General features: G+C 41.1%; 1 protein-coding gene across 7 annotated transcripts in view; it reads right to left on the minus strand.

Moving 5' to 3' along the window:
- Positions 1-19824: 19824 nt before the first annotated feature.
- Positions 19825-24952, minus strand: part of TRUB1 (TruB pseudouridine synthase family member 1) — a 30301-nt gene continuing 25173 nt past the window's right edge. For 3 of the 7 annotated variants that reach the window (XR_010473426.1, XM_021295456.2, XM_065066927.1), the window contains 4 exons: positions 24302-24374; positions 22915-23054; positions 21748-21804; positions 19825-20377 (listed from right to left, as the gene is read on the minus strand). Coding sequence is in view for 2 of the 7 variants with exons in the window: in XM_021295456.2 (XP_021151131.2) it covers positions 20163-20377; positions 21748-21804; positions 22915-23054; positions 24302-24374 (485 nt within the window). In the remaining 5 variants the exon portion in view is untranslated. Of the gene's footprint in view, positions 20378-21747; positions 21805-22914; positions 23055-23362; positions 23583-24301; positions 24375-24882; positions 24943-24952 lie in introns of all 7 variants that reach the window. The other 4 variants (XR_010473424.1, XR_010473423.1, XR_010473422.1 and 1 more) reach the window with 3 other exon arrangements.

The following is a 24952-nucleotide window of genomic DNA, read 5'->3' on the forward strand; positions in this document are numbered from 1 at the left end:
CTCTTTTAAAGACTCAACATTAGCTTCACTTTTAAAGTGATATTTAGGCTATGCAGTCACAGAGTGGCAAATGGTGCACGCTTAACGGTGACATCAGAATAATGCACAGTATAAATTTATTATTATTACTATTATTATTATTTTCTGAAGTGTTCAGTATTTCAGTATGTCGGGGCTTTTTGCAAACTTAGCACCTGCATGCTATTTGAACATTATTTTCCACACGAAAGCCACAGAAATGAAAGAGTTAAGGTATTGCTTCAGCTCCTAAAATGAAGCTGGGACAGAACTTAAAATAAACAATAGATAAAACAGCTCCCCTGAGAAGGAGAAGTGTGTGATTCATTCGCTGAGCACAGACCCTCCTGGACAGGAGGATCCTTCTCTGCACGCGTTGTGCAAGCTCAGCGCGATTCTGTGGGGCTAAACTGATGTTACAGCTCAGCTGTGACAACGAGGAGAGTTCCTGAGGAGGGATATCCCATAAAACACAAAGGAGAGAGTGTGGCAAGCAGAGGACAGCCAAACAAATGAAGCTGCCAACACCACAACTGGGGGTAGGGCAGGCGTAAGGATGCAGCTTGGAAGGGAATCCTTGTCTTGTGGGGGAAAAAAATAAGTCCAGACAGGACATAGAATGATCTTATATATAAACTCCAGCAGGATCACAGATTCACAGAATGTCAGGGACTGGAAGGGACCTCGAAAGATTATTTAGTCCAATCCCCCTGCTGGAGCAGGAACACTTAGATGAGATCACACAGGAAGGTGTCCAGGTGGGTTTTGAATGTCTCCAGATTAGGAAACTCCACAACCCCCCTGGGCAGCCTGTTCCAGTGTTCTGTCACCCTCACTGAGAAGAAGTTTCTTCTCCAATTTAAGTGGAACCTCTTGTGTTCCAGTTTGAACCCATTACCCCTTGTCCTACCATTGGTTGTCACTGAGAAGAGCCTGGCTCCATCCTCCTGACACTCATCCTTCATATATCTGTAAACATTAATGAGGTCATCCCTCAGTCTCCTTTTCTCCAAGCTAAAGAGCCCCAGCTCCCTCAGCCTTTCCTCACACGGGAAATGCTCCACTCCCTTAATCATCTTGGTTGCCCTGCACTGGACTCTCTCCAGCAGTTCCCTGTCCTTCTGGAACTGAGGGGCCCAGAACTGGACACAATATTCCAGATGTGGTCGCACCAGGGCAGAATCAGCTGCTATAGCCTCAATCTGCCTTCCCTGAATCATGCTGAGCACAACCTTAAAAGCTGATCCTGTTGCCTTAGTGGTGGAGGGGACTGTGACTGTGTCTGGCAGCTTCAAGTGGCGCAGCCAAGACATTCCCCAGAAATAGCCCAGGGGCGGATGAGATGGGAAACGAGATCGGTGCTGGCGTCAGACCAGCCAGAACCAGGAGGAAGAAAGGATTCATTCCCATGGCTGCCAGTCACCACCTGAGCTTTGTTCCTATGCAGAAATGCCAAGGCTCTTTTGCGCCAGCCAAGAATGGTTCTAGTTTGAGTGCAGCAACAAGAGGTCTGAGAAAACACTCCCACCAGAAATCTGAGCACAGAAATTAAATAAATAGAGGAGCGGGAATAAATCACACACATGCAAGATGGATAGTCTTGTTTCTGCAGCCAGATCAGCTAGTAGAAACCCACAGATTTCAACAAAACCATGATTTTGCAAACACTGAAAAGGAACAGAAATTTGTGCTGTAAAATTGTTTAAAAAAAAGCAACCTGACAATATTTATTACTCAGAGGCAATAAAGTTATGTTTCAAAAATATGAAATGACAATTTATCAAAGCCTCAGCCCCAGCTGGAGAATTCATGACTTCTGGAATACAAACAGTAAAACCCTTAATGAGACAAGCAGCACAGATAAAACTGCTGCTTCAGAAACACCCTCAGCATCTGCAGTTACCCAATTAGTGATCTGGCAGGAATGTGAGCACATTTCCCCATTCAGCTCTACAGAAGAAAAATAAATATTTAATGTATGTAAACTCAGATGCTGACTGATCATTAAACATTACCCTAAAGAAGCAGGAATATCTTATAATATACTCACCCACATTTTACCAACCTTTCTCCGCGTCTTTGTGAAGAGTAAAGAACAAAAATAGGATTTAAATTAAGGGCTCAAAGTTTTCATAAAATAGCTTTGTGTGTTTATTGTCTACACCAAATAACTATGCCTAAAATATAGTGTATGAGTGAGAATTATATGCATGTGATGCTGCACAACCCTACCTCTCCTGCAGAGTTTTGTGGGCAGCTAGGGAAAAACGGTCTTCACTTCTGTCTAGAAAGTGCAGTTTTGCTCCTCAGAGGAAAAGGACCATTTTGCGTTCATTGCCTGCGCCCCACACCTAAGCAAGAAGGCACCATGAGCAATGATGGCTCAGGAAAGTGTGGAGTTGGGTCACTGCTGGGCCACCCTGTCTTGTCCCACCCAGCAAACCATTGCAAACATCTGGAGAGCCAATGCCAGCTGGATGATCTGCCCCTTCCCCACCAGCTGTCAGCATGGCAGCCCACAGCTGGTTCAACCGAACGAAGAGCTGCTTTACATCTCATTAAGTGTTCCCACAGCTTCTCAGAATCGCTGATCTCTGTGTCAGCTCTGCTCCTCAGGAAGGGAGATGCTGTATCATTAGTAGCTCTCTGCTATGAAAAAAAGAGGAGAGGAGAGGAGAGGAGAGGAGAGGAGAGGAGAGGAGAGGAGAGGAGAGGAGAGGAGAGGAGAGGAGAGGAGAGGAGAGGAGAGGAGAGGAGAGGAGAGGAGAGGAGAGGAGAGGAGAGGAGAGGAGAGGAGAGGAGAGGAGAGGAGAGGAGAGGAGAGGAGAGGAGAGGAGAGGAGAGGAGAGGAGAGGAGAGGAGAGGAGAGGAGAGGAGAGGAGAGACTGTAACACCCATTCAGCACACATGTGACTCAAAATGCTGAAGTTTTCAGGACAACATCTTCCCATATTAAGAATAAAAAATTTATTCCTGGTGAAACAATAGGAAGCACAAAGGAATGGTGTCAGGAAGTCGCTACATACTCCTGAAGTTTCTCCTGCAACCACAAGCTGCTCTTGCTGTACCTCACCATCCACCTTCAGAGCCTTCCTCCTGCCTGCTCCGCACCACTAGATTTGCATGACTGTTCCCAGCCAACAGATCCTGTCACGGTAAATCCTAAAACCACAAAATTTTGTGCAGGCAAAATTAAAATAGGGCTTGTTCTTTTATTGATAATTTTAAATTGGTATTATCGTCAAAGATCATCAAGTTTTAAAAGAGAAGTTACTCTCCTGTATCAGGCTATCCACGCTAAGCAAATCACCTTCTACTCCTACTCATCTACAGCAGCACTGTAAGGTGGAGAGGCTAGAATAACTTCCTCACAACTCCACAGGAATTTGCTTTTTGTTTCCTGCATAACATCCAGAGCACGATGAGCTTTTGATTATTTGCACTGTGATTAATTATTTGCATTCTTTATGGTTTGAAATCAGTACAGCAATCAGCTTCACACAGCAGCCTATTCCCAAATTCTGAAGTTGGCAAATCATCTGTCACTAGATGTATATGCAGCATATTCCTGTGTACATTCCTCATATGTTTAGATTATGTTCTTAGAGCACTTGCATGAAAGTGGTAAAAATTATCCTGTTAATACATCAATACGCTGCAGCCAGCACCATGCAAGAAGAGATATTTTTAACATGTATTAAAATCTAACTGTAATTTCCACAAATGCTATTGAATCAAGAGGCTGATCCAACAACATTTGTTATCAGATAATAAATATGTGTGGCTTACCTGACCAGAAAATATATTTTGAATGTAAAGTTGTCTTATATGTACAAACATCTATTTTAGTTAATAATGTGAAATATACACCTTTCTCCTTAGTACAGCTCATACTTTAAAGCAGAGACTTTTATGAGTGAAGACAATAATAAAATGCACACAACTTAGACACGTAATATATGGGAAATATTATTTATTCCTTAAGACCAGGCATGGACAAATTCCCATTAGGCCAGTAGGTCCACAAGCACAGGACAACAGGCCGGTCCTTGCCAGGAGCGTTGGACTGGCAGCTCCAGGAAGGACAGATGTTTGTCCCTGTATAAACATGGCTGTGTCAGGTCACACCCGAGACCATCCAGCCCAATGGACAACATTTTTCCATCCTCTGACAACAAAAGAGAGACAGGATAAGAAAAATATATAGCGATTAAAATATTACCCCAATCTTGTGGTTCAGAACTGCTCAACCAGAGAAGGTATAGCAGCGTTTAGCTAAAGAGGTTGTTCAAGTGCAATTGGAACTCCTCCTTTTACAGCTTTCTGACATTTGCTTTGATCCTAAAATTCTTTCTGATTAGCATAAATTTAAATATGCATGAATACATGTCTGTGCTTTTTCCGTGTCTGGGGGCTCAGGGGTGGCAGAGTGCAGGACATCTCCCATTCATTTCTAGTAACAACTTACAATTTTTGTGAATTACCTGTTAGAAACAACTCTTCTTAGGACTGAAAAACAAAACTGAAATTGGAGGTTAACAAATATTAAACGTTAAATCTGTTGTCTGTATGAAGTTTTAACAGAACCAATGCTTTTTACTTAATTTATGCTATTTTCCTGGTTTAGGGTTGCAGAGTTAGAGACGCTGTATCATCCTGCAGCTTTAGGGATTTTTATTTTACTGGTGTATAAAGCATCCCTGAGTCTCACATAGTGCTGCTTTCTCAATCTAAGCCTCTTCACTTGGTGCCATTTCCCAAAGATCTGATATAGTATTTGAGCAGCAACATTGCCAGTGCAATTTTAGAAGTTTCCCTGGTAACCGCTGCTGGCATCTCTAACTCAAAATTTAAGACTCCAGCTCTCTGTAACACCCTTACGTGGCAAACTGCCTTGCATCAGTTGAGATAGGGAACCTCACAAACGACAATTCAACTTCTGCTTTTCACAGAGTTAAGGTACCTACCCACAGACGTTTCTTTTGTTTAAAGAAAGCTGCCCCCACCTTCTCCAGTCTGCAAGGAGGGAAAAGGCACAGATAAAAACCTGGGAAAGTGATCCAAAGTAGGAAGATTGAGACTGGAAATAGGTAGATGCTGGAGCAGGTAAGAGGCGCATGAAAAGTGAAGATCTAGAAGTGACAGCATTTAGAAGGCAACAGGAACCCCTGGAAGAAGTACTGAGTTGTCAAGGAAGAACTGAAAACAAATGAATTTAAAGAAATGAAGAAAACCAGGAGAAAGGAGGAAATAGTATTCATCTTTAATTGATCCTCCAGAACACTTTTGGAGGATGCTCATCTCCCTCTCTAGATCTGGAAGGGAGGTAAAGTGAAAAGAAGGTCACGGTGAGATTTATTATTGGTCCCCTATGTTCCTCAGTGCTTTATCTCTGAGTCATCTTGTCTGTAAAGACCACAGTCGTTTCTCCTCATGACTCAGGTCTAAGCTGAAGAGGCAAATCTTTCTCCTTTATTCAAGCAAAATCACAGCCCAGTAGTGCACCACAGATTTCTAGCAATCCCTTCTGACTAAAACAGAGCTCAGCATTTCCCACTCAAACACTTCCCACGAGTTCCTCTCCTCTTCCCAGTGCCCACCAGTGCCTTCCCAGTGCCCATCTGAACCGTGCAGTCCCTTTCTGTGTCCTTACTACTGTCAGCTTTTCCCACTCCTGTTCACCCTTAACACTCATCTTCATCTTCTGCCCTTAATTATGGCCTGGCAGTGACTCAGCCCTGGGAGCTCTCTGAGGCAGGGACTGCATTTTTGGTTTGAGTTTAACCAGCATCTCTCACTTTCGGATCCTGGTCCACACTGGGCTCTTACTGATACAGTGATCACAGGTAATGTTGAGACAAAGTAAAGAGTGGGTAGTGAAAGACAGTAAAAGAGAATCAAAAAAAAAAAAAATCACTATGAATATTGCCTTGTCTTCATTTGTCATTTTCTCAGGTACATGGGCGGATATCGAAAGACACCTCTAAGAATATATTATATTTTCCTGCTCAACACATGTTATTACTTTTACTTTAAGTCCTTGGGGACTGGAGCACTACATATGAGCATACAGAGGTAAAAGGCACCAGGTCAGATATCAGAAAATTTCCTTGGCACCACTGACCACTTCAACCCCACCGCTCTGGGCCCCATCTTTCTTCCCATTCTGCATCAGTCAAGTTCCAGCTTCTTTGACATGGAGTCTCTCTCTGTGTAATACAAAGAGTTATAAGAAAGGGGAAATCCAGCTGTTCAGGAAAAAAAAAGATTGTGTATAGAAACAGTAGTTTCAGAAACAGAGTGAAAGGGAGGAGAGCTATAAACCGTTATAAATAGAAAGGAGGAGTTAAGTGCTGACATAGGGAAATAACCCTACAGAATTCACCCTACAAAGGGTCAAAGATACTTACTGCTGAAACAGGTTAGCTATAATTAGTGCATGGGAACAGTTAGTAGAAGGACTGTGATTATTAATATTTAGGATTTTCAGAAGTATTCAGAAAGCTTTTTGTCCTTGACCGCTTGAAGCCCTTCATTGTCATTGCATTCCAGGTTATTGATGCTTTCAACCGTAATTCTGAATACAGGGGCACAGAACTGATTGTGCTTTGCTGCTGTAGCTGAGCTCACCAGCTCTTCTGACTGAGAAGCAATGTCTTCACGGATGAACATCCCCCCCTAAAATTTCCGAGCCATGTACTAGAGCAGCAAGCTGTCAGCACTCTTTCAGAATCTTTTACCACGTCTTTTCTTAGACGACTAGAAGGGAGAATGTGCTTTCCACTATTACTACATTACTGCACCTCCTTTCCATCCCCTTCTCTGTTTTATAACTGCTTTAACATGTTTGAGAACAAGCAGGGCATGAAAGTGCAACTTGTACTTTAACAGACATTCATAAATTCAGATTTGAACTACACCACAGAACCATGCTGTGCAGCCGCTGGAAGGAAAGTAGGCCAGGATAGAGCTACTAACAGAAGAGATTTTTCTGGAACAGTAGTGTCAGGTACAATTGACAGGTCAGTATCTCCACTTTCTGAGTATCTATGAAGAGACATAAAACCCCTCAGCCTAGCTGAAATCTGATATCACATAAATGAAAACAAAAATAATTATCTCTCCCAGAAAATCTAGTCTCATCACCTGAACTTTATGTGATACAACTCCTACAGGTGCAAAATCAGAATCACACTCATCACCATACAAAAAATCCAAGTTGTACGTTCTGCGATCCATACACTGTTGGACTTTATTTCTTTCCCCCTGCATTGGCCCAGAACCAAGTGTAACCCTGCAGCAGCCTCCACCTCCAGGCATCTGACGGCGGGCTGAGGCAGTTGCACGTTAGGACCTGAACTAAAGGAGATCTAAGCAAGACTGACCTTTGATCTCTGCTTGCAGATGTCATCAGTAGGATCTAAATTTAGTCTTTCTAACAGAAGACACAATTCTGCAACCTGGTAGTGAACTCAGGAGGAATTTCATCTTTTCCCCCAGGATAATGCATAAGCTTGTTGCAGGCCTTGAATCTCGGTCCATGGCAGGGAGAAGGCAGCAGAAGTTCCTCAGGGTGTCCAGATTAGGCCCCATTAGAAACCATCTATGAGGATTTTAGAGACCAAAGAACACGTTTCCAGCCATGAAGTTTCTGCTCCACGTTTTGCTGGGTGAAAGCTGTAGCAGCTGACGGAACAGCTCCGAAGTTTACCTTTCACCACTCAAACATTCCCAGAGTTCTTCAGCCTTTTCTTACCCAGCCTGATGCTCCAGGGCATCGCTGCTCCTATGGGTCTTAAGCGTCTTCTTCCACATTTTGTATGGTGCTGGTGACCGCCGGGATCTGCGCAGGCAGACGGTCTGACAGGGTAGTGAGGGCTGAGTCACAAAGCTCTTCCCTGTTTCTTCTTCAGAGCTGGAAACCGCTCACTGTCCTCCCATCCCAGGAGCCTGATACCCCAGGAACCTGCAGATTTGAGTTTCTCCTGCCTTTCACCTCTGCATGATGGCATTTTCTCTTGGCTGTATTAACCTAATGGTGGTGCAATGGTATAACCACACAGCTGGAGTGTGCAGGGACAGGAGACCTTCAATTTAAATAAGACAGTCCCTCACTATTCTTCCTTGCTGCTCAGCAAAACTCACTACCTGCTAATCACAAGCTGATTACAAGCTTTTCCTTAGACTACTGATAAACAGAGCAGCGTTAAATGGGTCATTTCTCAGGGCTTATTAGGCACAACAACAATCGAGCACCGTGCCAGCGCACAAAGCAGAGCCAGGACTGCAGGCGCAGAGTTTGCAGCCGGCTCGAGACTCTTCCCCGGTTCCTGCAGAGCTGAGCTGCTGTGAAGCTGTTTATTCTCTCCTCTCCAAAAGGGGAGAAGCGGGCTGTGTAGGCACCCATGTGCACCTCAGAACCAAGTGTGGTGAATCTCAGCGCCACAGAGGTGAAGGCATGGGGCCATCCCGCCCTGAGGTCTGTCCTGCCCTCCAGTTTGCACAGGAAACACAATGTAAAGCTCAGCCTAAGCTTTGCTGGCCCTAGAGCTGGTCCTGCTCAGAGATGCACCAGCAGCTACACCATGGCAAATCCACAAGGAACAATTAATTTTTATGGTGTACCTAAAATGAAAACAGGGCTTTATTGTGCATGCTGGGAAGCTATATTTGCCGTAAATCACTTGAGACTAAAGAGGCAGGTAAAGGGAGGGCAGACACAGCACAATGAGGTGAGCTTAAGTAGGTTGGTAAGATAGTAACCAGCCTTCTCACTACATCCCTGTACATCATCTGCCAACCATCAGCCATCTCCTAACTTATTTTTTTCCCCAAGGAAAAATCTGTTGACATCTCACCACTTCACTGGGGTGGAATCCTTAATTAACATTTGCAAATTATTTTTATATCCCCAAGTAACAGGTACAATACAAATATGTGACATAACAATAGCATTTATGTCTGAACTCCTTTGGTAGTGCAGAGAAAAATGAATTACTTATGAAATAATATGCTCTTTAGCCAGGTCCTTCTTTAAAGACAGAATTTAAATTTCATCTGCATTTTTGACCACAGAAACATTAAAGGATATTTAGCTGAAACATTAAATATAAAGAATGCCAAAGACTTTCCCTTTTAGCTTTACCTTTACTGAAAACAGGACAGAGGTCAATGTTGACTGCAGCAGAGGACGACTTGTCAAAGTGCAAAATCCTTCTCAGAAACGGAGCTTCAGAAAGCACTGCGCTTTGAAATAATATCCTCAATTACATTTTAAAGTTGCAAGTTAAACACGATTGCAGATAACAGGTACTTCCAGCCAGCAAAGCCCAAGGACAGGCTGCTTTAAAACACCTCTGAACCTGCAGAGATCAGACCAGTGCTAGAAAGATATTCCTGGAGGCACTGGGCTTTCTTTTTGAACCAACAACTAATGCGGTAACTTTCTTGCATTCCTCCTTTGTAACTAGATACAAGCAAATGGGAGACAATGACAAATGCCATTCAACTTTAACATCTTTCTTTTTATATATATTATTATTTTTAAAACTGGTTTAGTGAATGCCTTTGGGGTTCCACATTCTCCAGAGCAGATTTCTGCTCTACACCAATATAAATCTGGAATAATGCCAGTGAAGTCAACGGAAATATTTGGGCATTACATAGACAATTTTGAGCAGAACTGGTTAAAACTGATCTAATTACAAGAACTGGCAAGAAGGTCTTTTACAATTAGTTAATGGGCAAGAGGAGCACAGCAGTATGCTCTGGAAAGCGTGGAATTCTGATCACATCTGCCTTCATCACATGCAAGCTGGAGGCTTTAAAGCATGTAGCACTGAACTATAAAATAGTCCCAAAAATATTTTAAAAAATAGTTCTATACAAAAAAGTGCATTTGCTGCCCTAAGATACCAGGTTATATTTCCAATAACCATATGTAATGACTCCTAAATGACATTGCAAGTTGCATTTCAGTTTGGTGACAAGAGCCATTATCCAGGTAACTGCTAATCTCAGCCTGACTAAGCGATTTGTTGAGCTTAGCTGTTGTTAGAAGTCCACATCCATAAACATGCATGTTTATTTCCTCTCCTTATTATACGCCTGGCTTTCTATTTAACTGGAGAGGAGCACATGGAGAGGTAAAAATTATCATCTGCTGTGATATGTATGTAGTCTAGGAAGGAATGCTAATGTTTCATATTAACACTGTCTCACATTCACATGCCAGATCCTGTTCTAAGTGAGCTAAATGCCTCAATAATTGCCTTAAAGCCCTGCCTGACACCCTGTGACCGTGCCAACAGTCCTGCCTCTAGTGTTTGCTTCTAAAATTAAAGCATAATAATAATAATATCTTCATTTCCAGGGCTCAACCTTTGTGATACATACCTGGGCAGACAAGCGGATGAGTAGTAAGTAATACTCAGCCCTTTATATGACGCATGCTTATGACACTGACAATTCTTCAATCAACCGTCATAGTTTTGACTTGGAGAACTTCTGTGAATTTGCAGTTTCTTTTCATTCTGCCTTCAGCCTGCAACAGACTGCACAGACTAGTGCAACATTGATCAACCAAAGGCAGATTAGTTATAATAAAATTCATTTTTACAGCAAAAATTAATCTGCCCATCTCCTCACAGATTTCTTCCTCCATAGCACATCTTGTGCTCTTTGATAAGATGCATCTTTCCTACAGAGTTAATTTTGATCACCTACACTCAGCCAGCTGTGAGGCAGCTTTCAAGCTTTGATACCCTAACAGACTGGCCAACACCGACAACGCAGCTGCCAGAAATGCGAAGCTCAAATTAAGTATTAGTGACTCAACAGGACCCCAGTGAGGAACAACCCCTTCACCGGCAGTCAAGCCCACAGAGCAAAAGTTCACTGAACCAAACGACCAGAATATTCAATGGCATGTCTAATAATCCTCCTCTCCAAATATACATTAACCTACACTTTGGAAGAGTTCCCTGCTAACCCCGAGAGACTGCTGACAGGTTCATTTCGCAAAGCAAAAGTTTCAAAATCCAAATATTTCTTTTTTCCTTTTAAAAACTATTCTTTGATATTCACTTTCTTTTTCTTTGATATTCATTTTCTTTTTAAGGCTTTTCATACTCATCAAAATAAAAAAAAGAAGCAGCTGTGCTCGGTTGAAGTTCCCTGTATTTACCATTCAGCTCATCAGGTCAGATGCTTATGCTGTAGTCAGTACAGCTTGTACATTTTAGGGTCACGAACTGCGCCCCTCTCTGCACTCATACACTGCGATGCATATAGCAATGGGATCAAATTATGGCAATGAAGCAACCCCCCATAATGAGAAAACATTCTGGAGAATGAAACAAGCTGACACATGAGAAAATTTTATATTCCTTTATGCCAATAAATTCAGGTAAACGTGCACCTGAAGGCAGGCTAAAATTTCTTCTGTAGTGGCTACACATCTGGTGTTTTATCAGTTTTGTGGAAGACAAAGTGTTTTCTTCACTTGACAACAGCTCCTCATTGGTCTCTTTGGGTCAAATAAATCTCCAGAAAGCAAGAGGATGCATGTTGCTTGGCTTATATATAATTTAAAAGTTACTGAGTTGACCTTACTTAGAAATAAATACTGAAAAAGCCATTTTCCTCACTGCATGATTAAACATACTAACATGGCAGCTGAAGATTTTTGTTTTTACTCACAGCCATCCCCTGCCCTAAAATGCCCACGTCCTGAGCAATTACCCTGCACCCCGTCAAAGAGGCTGCAGGGGACCCCCAGGGTACTCACTGCTCTTGGAGCTGAGGTCTCTGGAAAGGGCACCAGTGCATGTGCAAGTTTGAATTTTCTGACTACCTAGTGCATTTAAGGATATATAAATACATAAAGGTTTGCCAGAAAATAAACAAACACTGGATCAACTGAGCTTCCCAAAACCTGCAACTGGATTTGTCTTGATACCAATAAACCAGGTTTCTGAGAGCGCTCTAACATTGTTAGGAAAGAACAAAGCTAAATGCCCTAAAACACCCCAGAAAGCCAAATCTCACTTTTTTTCCAGCCTTGTGCCACACCAGTGTTTACAGACACGAGCCATTTTTCTTGATTTACCAAGAATTCCCAGTTGTTTCTGCCACTCCACAGTTACTTGCTCCTGGCCAATTTTTTCCTCTCTTCAGGAAAGAGCAGCATCCCCAGACTGTAACTTTGCTTCATAGCCTTGGGCTAGTTACGAAACCGTCAGATTGTTGCAGTGAGATACAAATGATTCTTGGGTACCCAGGAGCAGAAGGGGTTGGGAAATGCTGTCCAGCTGAAGACAAACAAGCATGAACACCTTGTAGAAGGGACAAGAGAAAGGTGTGGGTTTTCTTCAACAGGGTTCTTTCCCACTGCCGGCGTTGTCTCACACCAGAGCAGGCACAAAGCACGTTTGTGCCGGTAACAAAACAGATGCTGCCAGGTGTTCCCTCTTATGTTTTTCCAAATGAAACAAGCTAAGAAAACCAAAAGGGAGTGTTGGAGGAGCTCTCCGAAACAAACCTGATGTGTGACAAAAACCTGCAGAAATTTCAACAGCTGATGGAGCAGCTCGAAAAACAGCTTTGCAATGCAAGTGTAAAACAGAATCAGTGAGCTCCTTCAGCAAAGGAGAGGTGGAAAGCTTACTCAATTATTGACACACAGAAAAATGGTGGGACCTTAACTCCTGTGATCCAAAGGCTGGAAGCTCTTCTAAAAGATGCTCTTTCTTGGAAAAGCTGTCTGGCTTGGTGCCTTCAGGGTCAGATTGCACATGCATGGGAAAGGCTACCCTGCTGGACTTTGTCTTCCTTTGCAGCCATAAAACATGCTCTGCCTCTAGATCAATGAAAGAAGAAAACTAGAGAGATTAAATCCTAATCAAATCCTAACTATATACTGCCTTCTCTGTGGCAGGATGGCTTATTTCTGGGTTGCTTCTATACAATTCTAAAGGACCAGCCTTGATTCATCAAGGTGAAGTGGGGATGAGTACATGGGATTTCCACTGGACCCTTTCCAGTAAGAACCATCTACAACACAGCAGAGGAGAACAGATCAAACTGGTGCAGGGAAATGGTGTAGAACTCAATACAAGTTACACATCCCTAACTCTAGAAACAGATCACCAGCACACTCAATAAATAGGTTTCTCCATTCTGTGCAGCCTTTAATAGCAGCCTCTAGAGAAATGCATTTGCAAGATAAACACATTTTTAAAAAACAACACTAATTCTATACTGACAATTTTTCTGTGTTTGTTTTTAAGTAGAAAATAGAACTGCTACATATTCATTAGACACGGAACAACTCTAAGTGTTGTGCCACACCATTAACGTTTATTTTACCCATTTTTTCTCCTGTAAAAATAAACACCAATTTTTCAATCCATTGGTTTGCGTTACTAAAAAAAAAACCAACAAAAAACAAACAAACAAAACCCAAACCAACAACCAAGATAGATGAAAATGAAATACCTAAGGCCTTAATTCAGTGTGTAATAATTTACATAATTTAGTAAAGCAGGAAAGCAGTCATTTCATTGATGTCAAGAGAAATCATCACAGGCTTTAAGTTTGCTATGAGCCCATAGACCTCGCTGAGGTTTTCCAACGACTCCTCCTGGGAGGGAGGAGGCCCAGAACGCCACTACCCTGTTGTCTCCTCCGCCTTTTGCTGGAGGTTCACCGAGCAACACAACGAGACATACGGTCTGATCCTTCCACAGTCTAGTTTATTTGCACAGAATTTGCACCATCAACACTTCACATGCCAGTCCATGAAAGGGACAAATGAGGTGGACACGAGCTGCTTTGTGCCAGCGCTGCTGGCTGCTCTGCCAGAGACGTGGGGCACAGCACTAGGAAATCCTGACTAGTCAGTACAGAAGTTCAAGCCAGTAATTTCCCTGTGCATAAGCAGCAGCTGCGTGATATTAATCACCTGGACAAGAATAAAAAATTATCATCATTCTGCCAGTGCCCTTTGTCAAATTAGAGTATAAAAGTAAGAAGAAACTGTATACAAAGCAATGCAGCAAAGCAGCGGCCAGGTTTAATGTGGTCTGGATAACGTTTTACTAAAGGAGCAATCTGCATAACAAAGATTATAGAGAATTAATCTTGTTTTAAAATACATGTAGTGTGTGTACACAATGTTCCATTTACAGTGGGAATGCACATTCTGTACCTGCAGCACTTGAAGCAGTTTTGTTGACCCCTAGGAAAGCCAGCTGCAGGAAATGATTTAACATGAACCTACCACTCATGAAAGAATAACTTACGCTAAGGATTTACAGCAATTCAATATAAGCAAGGTAAAACACTGCCTTTTGAAGGGCATCATAGGAGACTTATCTTTTCAACCACTGAAATGAAAATAAATGCTTTCTTTCACATCAACATACAGTAACAGCCTCTCATGCATTTCCACACAAAAGCTTCTTAAGCTTTGAAATGATGTATTTAAGCTAATTGGTTTATGTGCTAGAAGAAACAGAAGAGGTAGTAAAAATTGTGTCCTTTCTCTTTAGCTTTTCTCCATTAAAATACTTAATGTATTTTCTTACATGATTACCTAAAATAAGTTCATCTATTTCAAAAATGTAGCAACTGAAATATGCATTTACCTCTTGCCGTTCCTTTTCTACCCACCCCCCCTTTTAAGCTGTAAAATCATGTTTTGAAGGCACGAAAAGTAGAGTGACATCTGTGAAATGATGTATTTTGTTTTTAATGCATTCACTCAGCTGCAGATCTGACTTTGAAGTACTTAATTCTGAAATATCTAAAATAATCCTGGAGAAATGGTACTAAAGCATTCAGGACTATATATTTCTTATGGAAAGTGGAGGGTAAGAAAGGGACCAGACACACCTCATCCTTTCAGTTCTACTTTGTTATCATCTTTCTTGTCCCCTCAGAAACTATGTATTTTTGCTCCGTGCTTTCTCAAGGAGAGGATGAGAGGTTTAGGATGAACTGTCTCAAACAGCAGATAAGCTAATAGGATGCAAAGAGGAAAGGCCAGGCACAGAACTGTAACCTAAGATGAATACATCTGGGAAGAAGAAGGCTATTTTGTAGGCTCTAAAGACATTTGTGTGCTTATACTACAAATTCCATCACCTCATTTCTCGTCCTGCTCATTCTGTTACTGTCAACTTCTGGGACAAGCCACATAAGCCCTTTTACAGCCCACAGTCTGAGCACAGGATTGTTTCAGCACCCACAACACACACTGCAATGAGACACAGGAGTCAAGGAGAAGCTGCTGCTTTGATTTAACCCCAGTTCTTTGAGCTAGAGGTGAGGAGGGAAGAGGATTAACGCCCAAGACATTCACACTCATAATAAAAACATTAGGCTTTTCTCAGGCAGCCATGCTAAAACATTCTCTGAGCCATGTCAGTGTCGCCAACACCTCCCCCAAAACAGAACTGGGAAAAAAAATAAGGTTTTCTTCTTGCAGTATAGCCCATTTTTTGTCCTGAGCACTGAAACCATCCGCTCCCAATTACCAATTTCCTGCTTTGCCTGTTTAACACCTACACGATCTCAGCAGTTGATCCCTGAGACACTAAGAAAAGATTTGTCATCTCATCACCCACAGTGGAGACATCAGCATCCAGACGACAAACCTGCTTGTTTGACATGTTCTTAAGTACTGGAGATTTGCTTAACCAGGTCTCACAAAGAAGCAAATTAAACCCATGGCTATTAGAAACCCTGATGGCTTTCTAATAGGGACAGTAATTTTTCCAGGCTGGCTGAATCCATTCACCATCTCTATGACTTGCCTATGGTTGAACGTTGTGGTCACACTCTCACGTGCACACACGTGCTTTGTCTCTAAAGCCTTTTTAATAAAATTCTTACCGTTGCCAACTGATTCCTTGACTGCCAAGCAAACAGAATGACCCCAGCCATTAAAGTCTCAGTGACATTCCCGCTCAGAATAGAAACTTCACTGTCTATTACACTAAAAACCAAAGTCCTAAGGTATCCCAAAATTCAAGCATAAAGTTTAACTTTATTTTCTTTCAATAAGCATATAAATCAAAAACAGAACTGCAGGATAAGATGCTAAATGCTTAGTTATTGATGAAGGCACTCCTAGAATATTTTGCTAATGGCTCAGATTTGATTTACTTTTAAATACATATAAAGATCGCATAGATTTTGCTTAAAAAGTATTAAAAAAGTGCTTAACATGCTGGCAGCAGAAATATATTATGAAGTGCACAGAAAAACTACCATTTAAATAAAGAAGAAAGAGAGCCAGCCAGGCAGAGGCATTAGGAGGAGATAAATTATGAAGCCCTTGTCAATCTGCCTGAAGCAGCACCAGCAGCAGAGCCAGGGCCAGACCACATAAAATTTGCTACAGACTAAAGATCACAAGCCCAAATTCAAGAGGGACAATATTCAGATCAAAAAGCAGGACACGCTTTTCTACCAGGGATTTCTCCATGAAAAACACCCGTTAAAATAAGACAAATCTTTCAGTCTGTGTCAAGGATATATTCTAAACGGTAAATCACAGACACATTAAGATTTTCTGGCCAGAGTAGCATAAAATTCCTATTAACTACTGTTTGTCTCAGCTGGGCACTCAGTATTAAATCTTCTACTAGTCTCAGAAAAACTGTATAGACACTTTTCCTCTCACTCTAAATAGCCCTTAGTGTTGAGATATCATGACTGTCAGTAATCAAGATCCAGGATATTTTGTTCTTGAAAAAACTGTGTTTTTCTGTCGCTGTAGCACAATTCTGAATTCTGGTATCTCAGGGACGTGCATGTTAGTAAGAATAAAACGGTTAAAATGAGTATTTCCCTAGGTTCCCATGGGAACACAACACTTATTTCCAGATCTGGATAGTTTCAAGATACCGGGTTAAACACTCATTAAAACATGTCTAAAAAAAGCTATTCCTAGATTTTTCAGTAGCTTGCCAGTTACTGTTCATTGGGACTAATGGATCTCTTACTCATTGGAGCATGGGGGTACCCGGGGCAGAGCATTCGAGCAGTCATAAAATGAGCTCTTGTTGCATAATTTGTTCACTTTACGCATTCTTCACCCCGTGTCTTCAAAGAACAGCTATTTGCTCTCTGCCGTAGGTGTATGTGCTATCCACCCTTTTACAACTACAACCAAACATACTCGCTACCCATCCTGTAAGTGAAATGGTTTCTGTAGTGCAGTACAAGTTATGTGAGAAGTTGGTCATTGATTGGAGATAAAGTTGTTCTGCATTTATTTCTGGAGGTGACAGAACCTGGTGTTGGGGAAAATGAGAGGAATCCCATGGAAAATAAGTTCTAGCTAGAGCTGGTGAAAGCCTCTACTTGCTTCAGAGGAATAAAAGCATTGAGGGAAGTTGCATTTGTAAATTGAAAGATACCTCCAGTCTTTAGAAACATCATCTACACACCTGAATGTGTACAACTGCCTTCCTCCTCTCCCTACACTTTCTATATGTATTAGGACTTGCAGCCTAAGTTAAAATCTGCTGATGACAACAAGACGCTTTGTTTCGTTTGCCATTTCACTCTCTCGAGTGACTAGGCTATGGAACAGATCCTGTCTTCTCAGGATCACAGATGTGTTAGCAAAAATTGCAACAGAGCAGTTGCAAGCTAACTGAAAGCTGATGAAAATACAATTCTCCTTTTGAAATTAAAAATAACAGGGGGTCTTACATGGAATAGCAAGAAAGCCATGGTGAGCACTAAGCAAACAGATGAGATAAAAAATGTGCTAGACACTTATAACACTGTATACAAATGTACCCTATTAATAGAAAGATTTCTCAATAGCACTAATTTTTGAAGAAACAAATCCCTGTGGATGAAACAAGAAGACTAACAGAGTTACATCTACTGGGCTATTTTTAAAAGAGCAGAAAGATAAATAAAGAAAATGAGAACTTAATCCAGAAGACCACTGGGATAACATAAATTAGGTTATTGGAAAAAACAGATTTAGACAATAAGAGAAGCTGTGTTTCAATCAAAGTCTTTGATCATTCAAGCCAAGTATACTGGAAAATGATGTTTTCTGCTTTATTTGATCTCTTTAGGAAATAATCTCTTTCTTCTCTGTTCCAATCCAAAGTACCAAAAAACCCACCCTGAAAAGAAACAACTAAAATCTCCCACTGTTCTCTTACTGAACACAATTCTTTTCGCCCACCTCTGAAATCAAAATTTCTTACAATGATTAGTTCATCCATATTGTACTTTAAATACGCCGCTACAGTGCTCTAACATTTCCATTTGCTTGTGGTACTTTCATCATTTGCTTTAAGGTCTTTATAAGAATATACAAAAGAAGAAAACTGTCTGTTTGCTGAACAATAAAACATTAACTCTATCTACACAAAAAGCTCCATTCATCTTGCATAGAGTTCAGTTTCTTATTTTATAGAAAACAAAAAGCTCTATCGATGTCTGGAAAGGTATCCTGCAATGAGAAACTTCAGGATATTTATTTCTTAGGTTGAAAGTAAGGTTGGAACTTGAGCATTTCACCTCATACCAGCACACAGAGAAATTGCTTTTTGTAAGGTGCAGGCAAAGACATAAAATGCAGCATGTGGAGATTCAAGTCAAGTTGGGAATAAACCACAACTTCTTTTAAGCAATAGAGATAATTAGCTACCAAGATAACTTACCGTGCAAAGTAGCAAGTCCATTAACACAGAGTATTAAATGAAGTTCTCACGTCTCTTTCACAAAGTTACACCCTCACCCAAGCGCAAACTCTTGACTTTACAGCATTTGGTCACTCAGAGAGTCAAGTCCCTGCGCACCAGCATCAAACCCAAAGGTGAAGGAACTGTACAAAGCCCAGCAGGCCGCAGGATAAACCTGCAGCAGCAGCCGGGCCACCCCTCTTTGGTGACATTTCGGTGACAATTTCAAAAGCAGGGCATTCTCTAAGATGTCACTCGTGTTTAAACCATGTTTCCCATTAGAAGAAGAGGAAAATAGAGCCGTTGCTAACATGTATAGGGACACAAAGGGAAGTACTTTCAGGATAGTCCATTACACAAGGAAACAAACTGAGGTGCCTTTTAGCATTCTCAAAGCACTGCCTTTTAGTCCTTTTGTAAATCCCAAGGGTAGCAGTGGTGAAAAATAATCAGTGCAATCAAATTCTTCTGTCTACACGAACTTCGGAACAGGCCCTCGCTGCCCCAGTGAATTAAAATGGTTTCAGCGAGGATGCTTGATGGTGGGTCCCTCTCCTGCCCAGTCAGGACCATATTCCGTCAAAGCCCAGAAGCACGTCAGCCCTCACCCAAACCACGGAGACAGCTCGAGCAACGCACAGATGGCAAAAGTAAATTCCATAAGCCCTATGAAGGGCATAACAGTCAACTATACTTTAAATTATGGATACTTTAAATTAAATTTGGATGTTGTACCAGAATAAGATATGTACACCTATAACGATGACTGCACTCTTCAGAGCAGTTGTTATCAAACTGTTATCTTCAGGGATCGTTTATACTTAAAACTATGCACTTACACCGATATTTCAGACTTAATGTAAAATATTAGCATCTACATTTAATGCATTCTAGATAACATTTGACTGAAAGAACAAGCTGCATAGGAAAAACTACAGTTAAATTGACATTTCCTGAAATGGATTTCAAGAAAGCAAACTGCCACACCACTGTCTTGTATCCTCCAAGCTATGACGGTCTTGTCACCATGGTATTTCAGGGTTCAATTAACAGCTATAAAGAAAAAAAAATACTTTAGAGCACATTTATCAAACCTTAAGGTTCATAATTTTTTTTTTATTGAGGAATCAGCAACGACAGCTGCATGGCACCCTGAAAGTTCTTTAAAAGTTTATGACGACTTGACATCAGTAGCAGACTCATTTACAGTGTGCAAGAAGGAAAACAAACAGATCAGGAAACAGCAAGCGCTGGATATTTTCAGTGCATGTTCTAACCTCAGAAAACAAAAGAACCGTTTTTCTTGCTCTGCAGTCTGTCACCCTCCCAGTACAGACTTGTAAATTTACACAGGAGGCAAGACAATCCAAATCCAATCTTAAAATGTCTCAATCATTCAGTCTTTTTCCTTGACCCAACTTATCACTTATCTTCACAGCCAACAGCAGTTTCACCAGGATGCTCTGTCTTCAATTTTTTATGAGATGGCTCTGCCGGGAGAAGAGACGTGCAATGCTCTAAGGATCGTGCAATTTCATCAATTGTCCATTTGTCTTCATGAAGGGCATGCTCCTCCAGCGTGAAAGGCCCCTGTTTGGTTCGGGTCAGCTCTTGCATAGTGGCACAGGTAGAGAGTTCTACAGTGAAGGAGAAAAGGGGATTTAGAAAAAGTGCATGGTCAGGTTTAACTATTTGCAACTCATTGAAAATATATTTTTACATGTAGCTTTCTACATTATTCTGCTTTATTTGAGAAAGAAGTTCATGAAGATTTATCAGTCAACTATAACTTAAATTTGAGCCAAGGAATTCCTTTAATTTCAATAGATCTCCGGTGTAGCAAAGGGTTCAAAATCTGAGAGAAAGTTGTCAAAACATTTTCCAGATTTAAATCAGAATGAAAAAGGGGAAATAATGACATTAGACATAAGCAGAACATTCTGTATTTGCAAGTGATTTAGAAGACCATGTACTATTTTTCCACAGACTTTGAGGCGTTAGCACTTTTTGCCTTCAAGGAGGATCTTGGACGTTTCTATCCTGTGCCGCCTATCAGGACAATATAAAGTAAGACAAGGAAAAATTAAAAGATACAAACAAATGCTCTGATACATTAAATAAATACCAGCAGGACAGAATTACATAATGAGGGGTATAAAACGTAACAGCAACCAGAGATGACTTGCAAGCACACAGGTATACTAATATATTCTCTCCTGTCCTTTCTGATGCAGGAAGATTTCTAATGCATTTTAAATTTTTGAAAAGAAAGCAGCAGAGGACAGGTTTTATCTTGGTCTGCCATTTTGAAGGACTAAACACAAGCCAGTATGCTCAGAAGGCTGTAACAGCATCTTTGACTTGCCTAAGTACGAATAACACACTGAAATGCACAGGGTTATCCCACATCACTTGCATTTTTGATCTGCAAATGTATCGTTTTTTAAAAAAATAAATGTATTATCTGTTCTCCATCATGCAGCTTGATAGATACAGAGCACAAGACAAACAACCCTGTGGGAAAGCAAAACCACAGTTCAGGCAAAGGAGAAAGAAAACACTAGAAAAATCATCAGAAATGTAGAAGCCTTTCCAGCAGATAGGGTTTATTATGTGCATGATAATGTTCTGTGCAATCTGTTTTCAAAATCTGACAAAAAACATTTAAAAAGACAGTATCTTTCCTCTTCTTCTCACTTTTAATCTGAATTAGATTTAACATATGGAGGAGATTAAAAAAAAATCCCCACCTTGCCTTGTTTTATCTTGCTCAGTGCTATTACTTGCTCAATTTTTATCCCCCACCCCCTAAGGTCCTCTGGCAATTTAGCCTTCACTCCCCCAAGCTCCAAAGGAAAACAGTGTATTATACAAAACCAAGTGATACCACTACAGTTCTGCAAAATAACACATAGGTCTGGTCACTGGAGATATAGAAAATGACAAAATTTTTCCTTAAAGAGACACATTCATTCCTTAAACTTTAATGAGTGTTTTTCATGCCTACCTTTGCCAATGTCACTGACCAGGCTCCTGACATAAAAGCCACCACCACATTCAACATCTGGAATGTTAACAGTGACATGGTAAATTGCCAATGCAATGTAAAATCTACTTTACATAGAAAGCATGCCCCCACATAAATGTAAAAACGCGCTAAGCAAACAACCCAGTGATAAAATATTTATAGGATGCAACATCAATTATTCATCCTGTAACATATGTGTGGGTGAGATTGCTAACCCAGACAGGAGAGAAAGCAAATACAATAGCAAGTGAACTAACTCGCTAGAAATAAAGTACTTGCTGTGGTATGTTAACAAATGCTTCAGTGCTATTTATTTTAAAGGTTTCAGAAGGTTGTTTCATATTTCTAACGCAGAAAACAAGTTATTTCAAGTGAAGTCTAAACTGGCTATCAGTGCTTTTAAGATACTGATCACAGGCAGCACCAATAACATTTTAAAATTTGCCTTTAACTTCCCCTGCTCTCTCAGCCCTTCCCTTCCCTTTCTGCCAGTGATCAGTTGCCAGTCACCCAACTATAAAGTAAGGGCTGAAGTAACAAAGCACTGAGTTCTGTCACTCATACCTGCTCATATAACATCTGGTCCATCAGAGGACTATGGGTCAGCTAGGCAGTTGATCAATGCAAGACATTATCCTGACCTCATGTAGCATCAAACATTTACAAGTCTTTTGGGTTTATTTATTCATGTGCTTCTTAATGTACTACCCAAGCTTCTTCATATATAACAGAAGGAAGGACAAGATCCTGCCTCTTCAACCAAGAAAGAGGCCTGACAGTAACTGATACTGAAGTGCACCCTGGGAGAGAAGCCAGCAGGTCTGGGCGCCTGGCTAAAAGAATGGGCAAAGTAGACCTGAGAAAGGAGGAGAGAGCTGGAGGTTGCAAGACCATGGACAGATGCAAATAATCCCCTGACCAGCCTCCCAGAATTTTCCCTCACAGGAAGATTACATATAATCAGCTTAACCTAAAACCAGAATATGGTGCTTTTACTGCACAGTGAAAGTCTCCGCACATGGGCTCACGCCAAAATAAGTAGCTGAGGGAAATGAAACCCATTTCACTATCTTAGTCCCATTCTGAGTGTAAATAAACACTAACAAGCTGGGGGCATCACTCTATGTAATATTCTTTGGTCTTTACCCAGCGTGAACAGTGGTGGCTGGAACTGCTGGAGACAGAGGTTGTACACTCGTACTGGCCGAGCAGGCTTTGCTTCGACTGCTTCTCCTCTCTTCATCAGAGTTGACAGCCTTTCTCCATCCTTCTTCAAAGCAGAATAGCTGATCAGATAGAGCACGAAAATTTGCGTCATACGGCTGTAATAGAACAAGCTTCCCATCCTCAAGATCCTGTTAATATTGTACTACAGCAGCATACATTTTACCCTTCTAATCCTCTCCAAGCGCTCACATAAAAAAAACAAAACCAAAAACACCACAAAAAAAAACCCCACAACCTAGCAAGTGCTTCTGAAATCTCTTGAAGACAGAATCACCTAATTTGCCAGTAGCTACATAAACTGGAAAACAAGAGATGGTCCTGTATTTATCTGTTGCTGTAGAGATTTAAAAGTGTTTCATCACTCAACTGGTAGTTTATGAACGCGAAGTGTTTCTATAAGGGGTCCAACACTTGCAGCTGCCTCTACCCCAGTGTCTCTCAGCAGTCTGCAGGGCGTCCTCTCTGTCAGTGTTGTGCAGGCAACCCCTGGAATTCTGCCTTGCGCCTTTCCTCGGCTCACAACAGGGTCTTCCCTGAACAGCAACTGCCAAGTTCTGTAGCCTTGTTCTAGGGTGTCTAAGGGACCACTATAGAGCAAAAAATTAATTTCACTGATTAAATGGAATTTTATCCAAAGCTCCAACTGTGGTCTTGACAGAGAGATGACTGCAGAAAAAACGAAAAAGATGTTGCTCATATTAGCAGAGGGTAATTTGAAACAGGTCACATGAAGCAGAACACTCACAGAATTACTGACCTTGCGGGGCTCACATTGGAACCACGGTAACCGACCCATTGTAAATGCACAGGAAAGCACGTTAGCTTAAATCACCATAAAAGCCACCTGTCACAAGTTAAAAGCTTGCACATCGCCAGCTACTATGGCTCACCTGACTAGAAGAAATCTGCTGAGCTACAGAAGCTCAGTCACTCATCACTCATTCATACCCTAAGTTTTCAGAAAACTAATTCAAAGTCATTTAAGGCACTTCCACACACATGTCAGTAAGCCTCTCCTCACCCGACGGATAAAATTAAAGACTCAGAGCTTTGCTTTCTAACTGGAAGACAGGATAGAACCCACCGACCCCTCCTAAGCCATTTAAGACTGCTTCACTATTTTACATTTACCCCAATAACCCACGGACTCCAAGTCACCATTTGAGCTTGATGTTCAAATGGGCATGACCGCAAACGCTGAACTCCTCAGACTGCCTTGCCTCAAGCCTCTTGCCAAAATGTGTCTTTTTTTTTTTCCAGCAGCTAAACATATGTGTCAAGAGTATCTGAATATTGTGGAACTTACAGTGGAGGAACCTGCATTATGTCCCCTATGAACTTTTGCAGTACATTTTCCAGATCTCCTTTTGTTATCTGGTCTGTAGAAAGAAAACAGTAAGTATGTTAGCACTGATTATTCACATGGCTCTAATGGCATCAGTCACGTTCCGCAAATAGATATAATGAAGAGTTCCCTCCCATCGGAATTTAGATTGGGTGAAAAACACCAAAGAAAAGAGATAAAAACCAGAATGTAGGTAGGAGGGTAAATTGTCACCAAAAGAGTGGAACAAACTGTCCAAGGTGATGAAGACAGTCTGGACGCTTTCAGAAGGGCAGAAATCCCAATATACACAGTCTTTTTTGCAATTTCTCTCTCTTGGGACTGCAAATTCATTTTTCTTGGGAACTACGCAAGAACTACAAAATTGTCCTACTCTCGTTTTTGTTAAAGAACCAAAAAGAATAAAATGCTCATCTAACCTTGGACACTTCTCTTTAATGAAAAGAAAACAGATTATTACAGAACAAAAGCTTTTTTTTTTCTAGTGAAGAAAACTACTGCATCTGGAACAACATATCAAATTTCCGTATCAAACAACTAACCTGAAAATGCATACCAGGATATTGTTATATATTAAGTAAGGCAATTTTACTGAAGAAATCCTGTAAAAGA

The sequence above is a fragment of the Columba livia genome, chromosome 6, assembly GCF_036013475.1.
Source record: "Columba livia isolate bColLiv1 breed racing homer chromosome 6, bColLiv1.pat.W.v2, whole genome shotgun sequence".
Classification (NCBI taxonomy): domain Eukaryota; kingdom Metazoa; phylum Chordata; class Aves; order Columbiformes; family Columbidae; genus Columba; species Columba livia.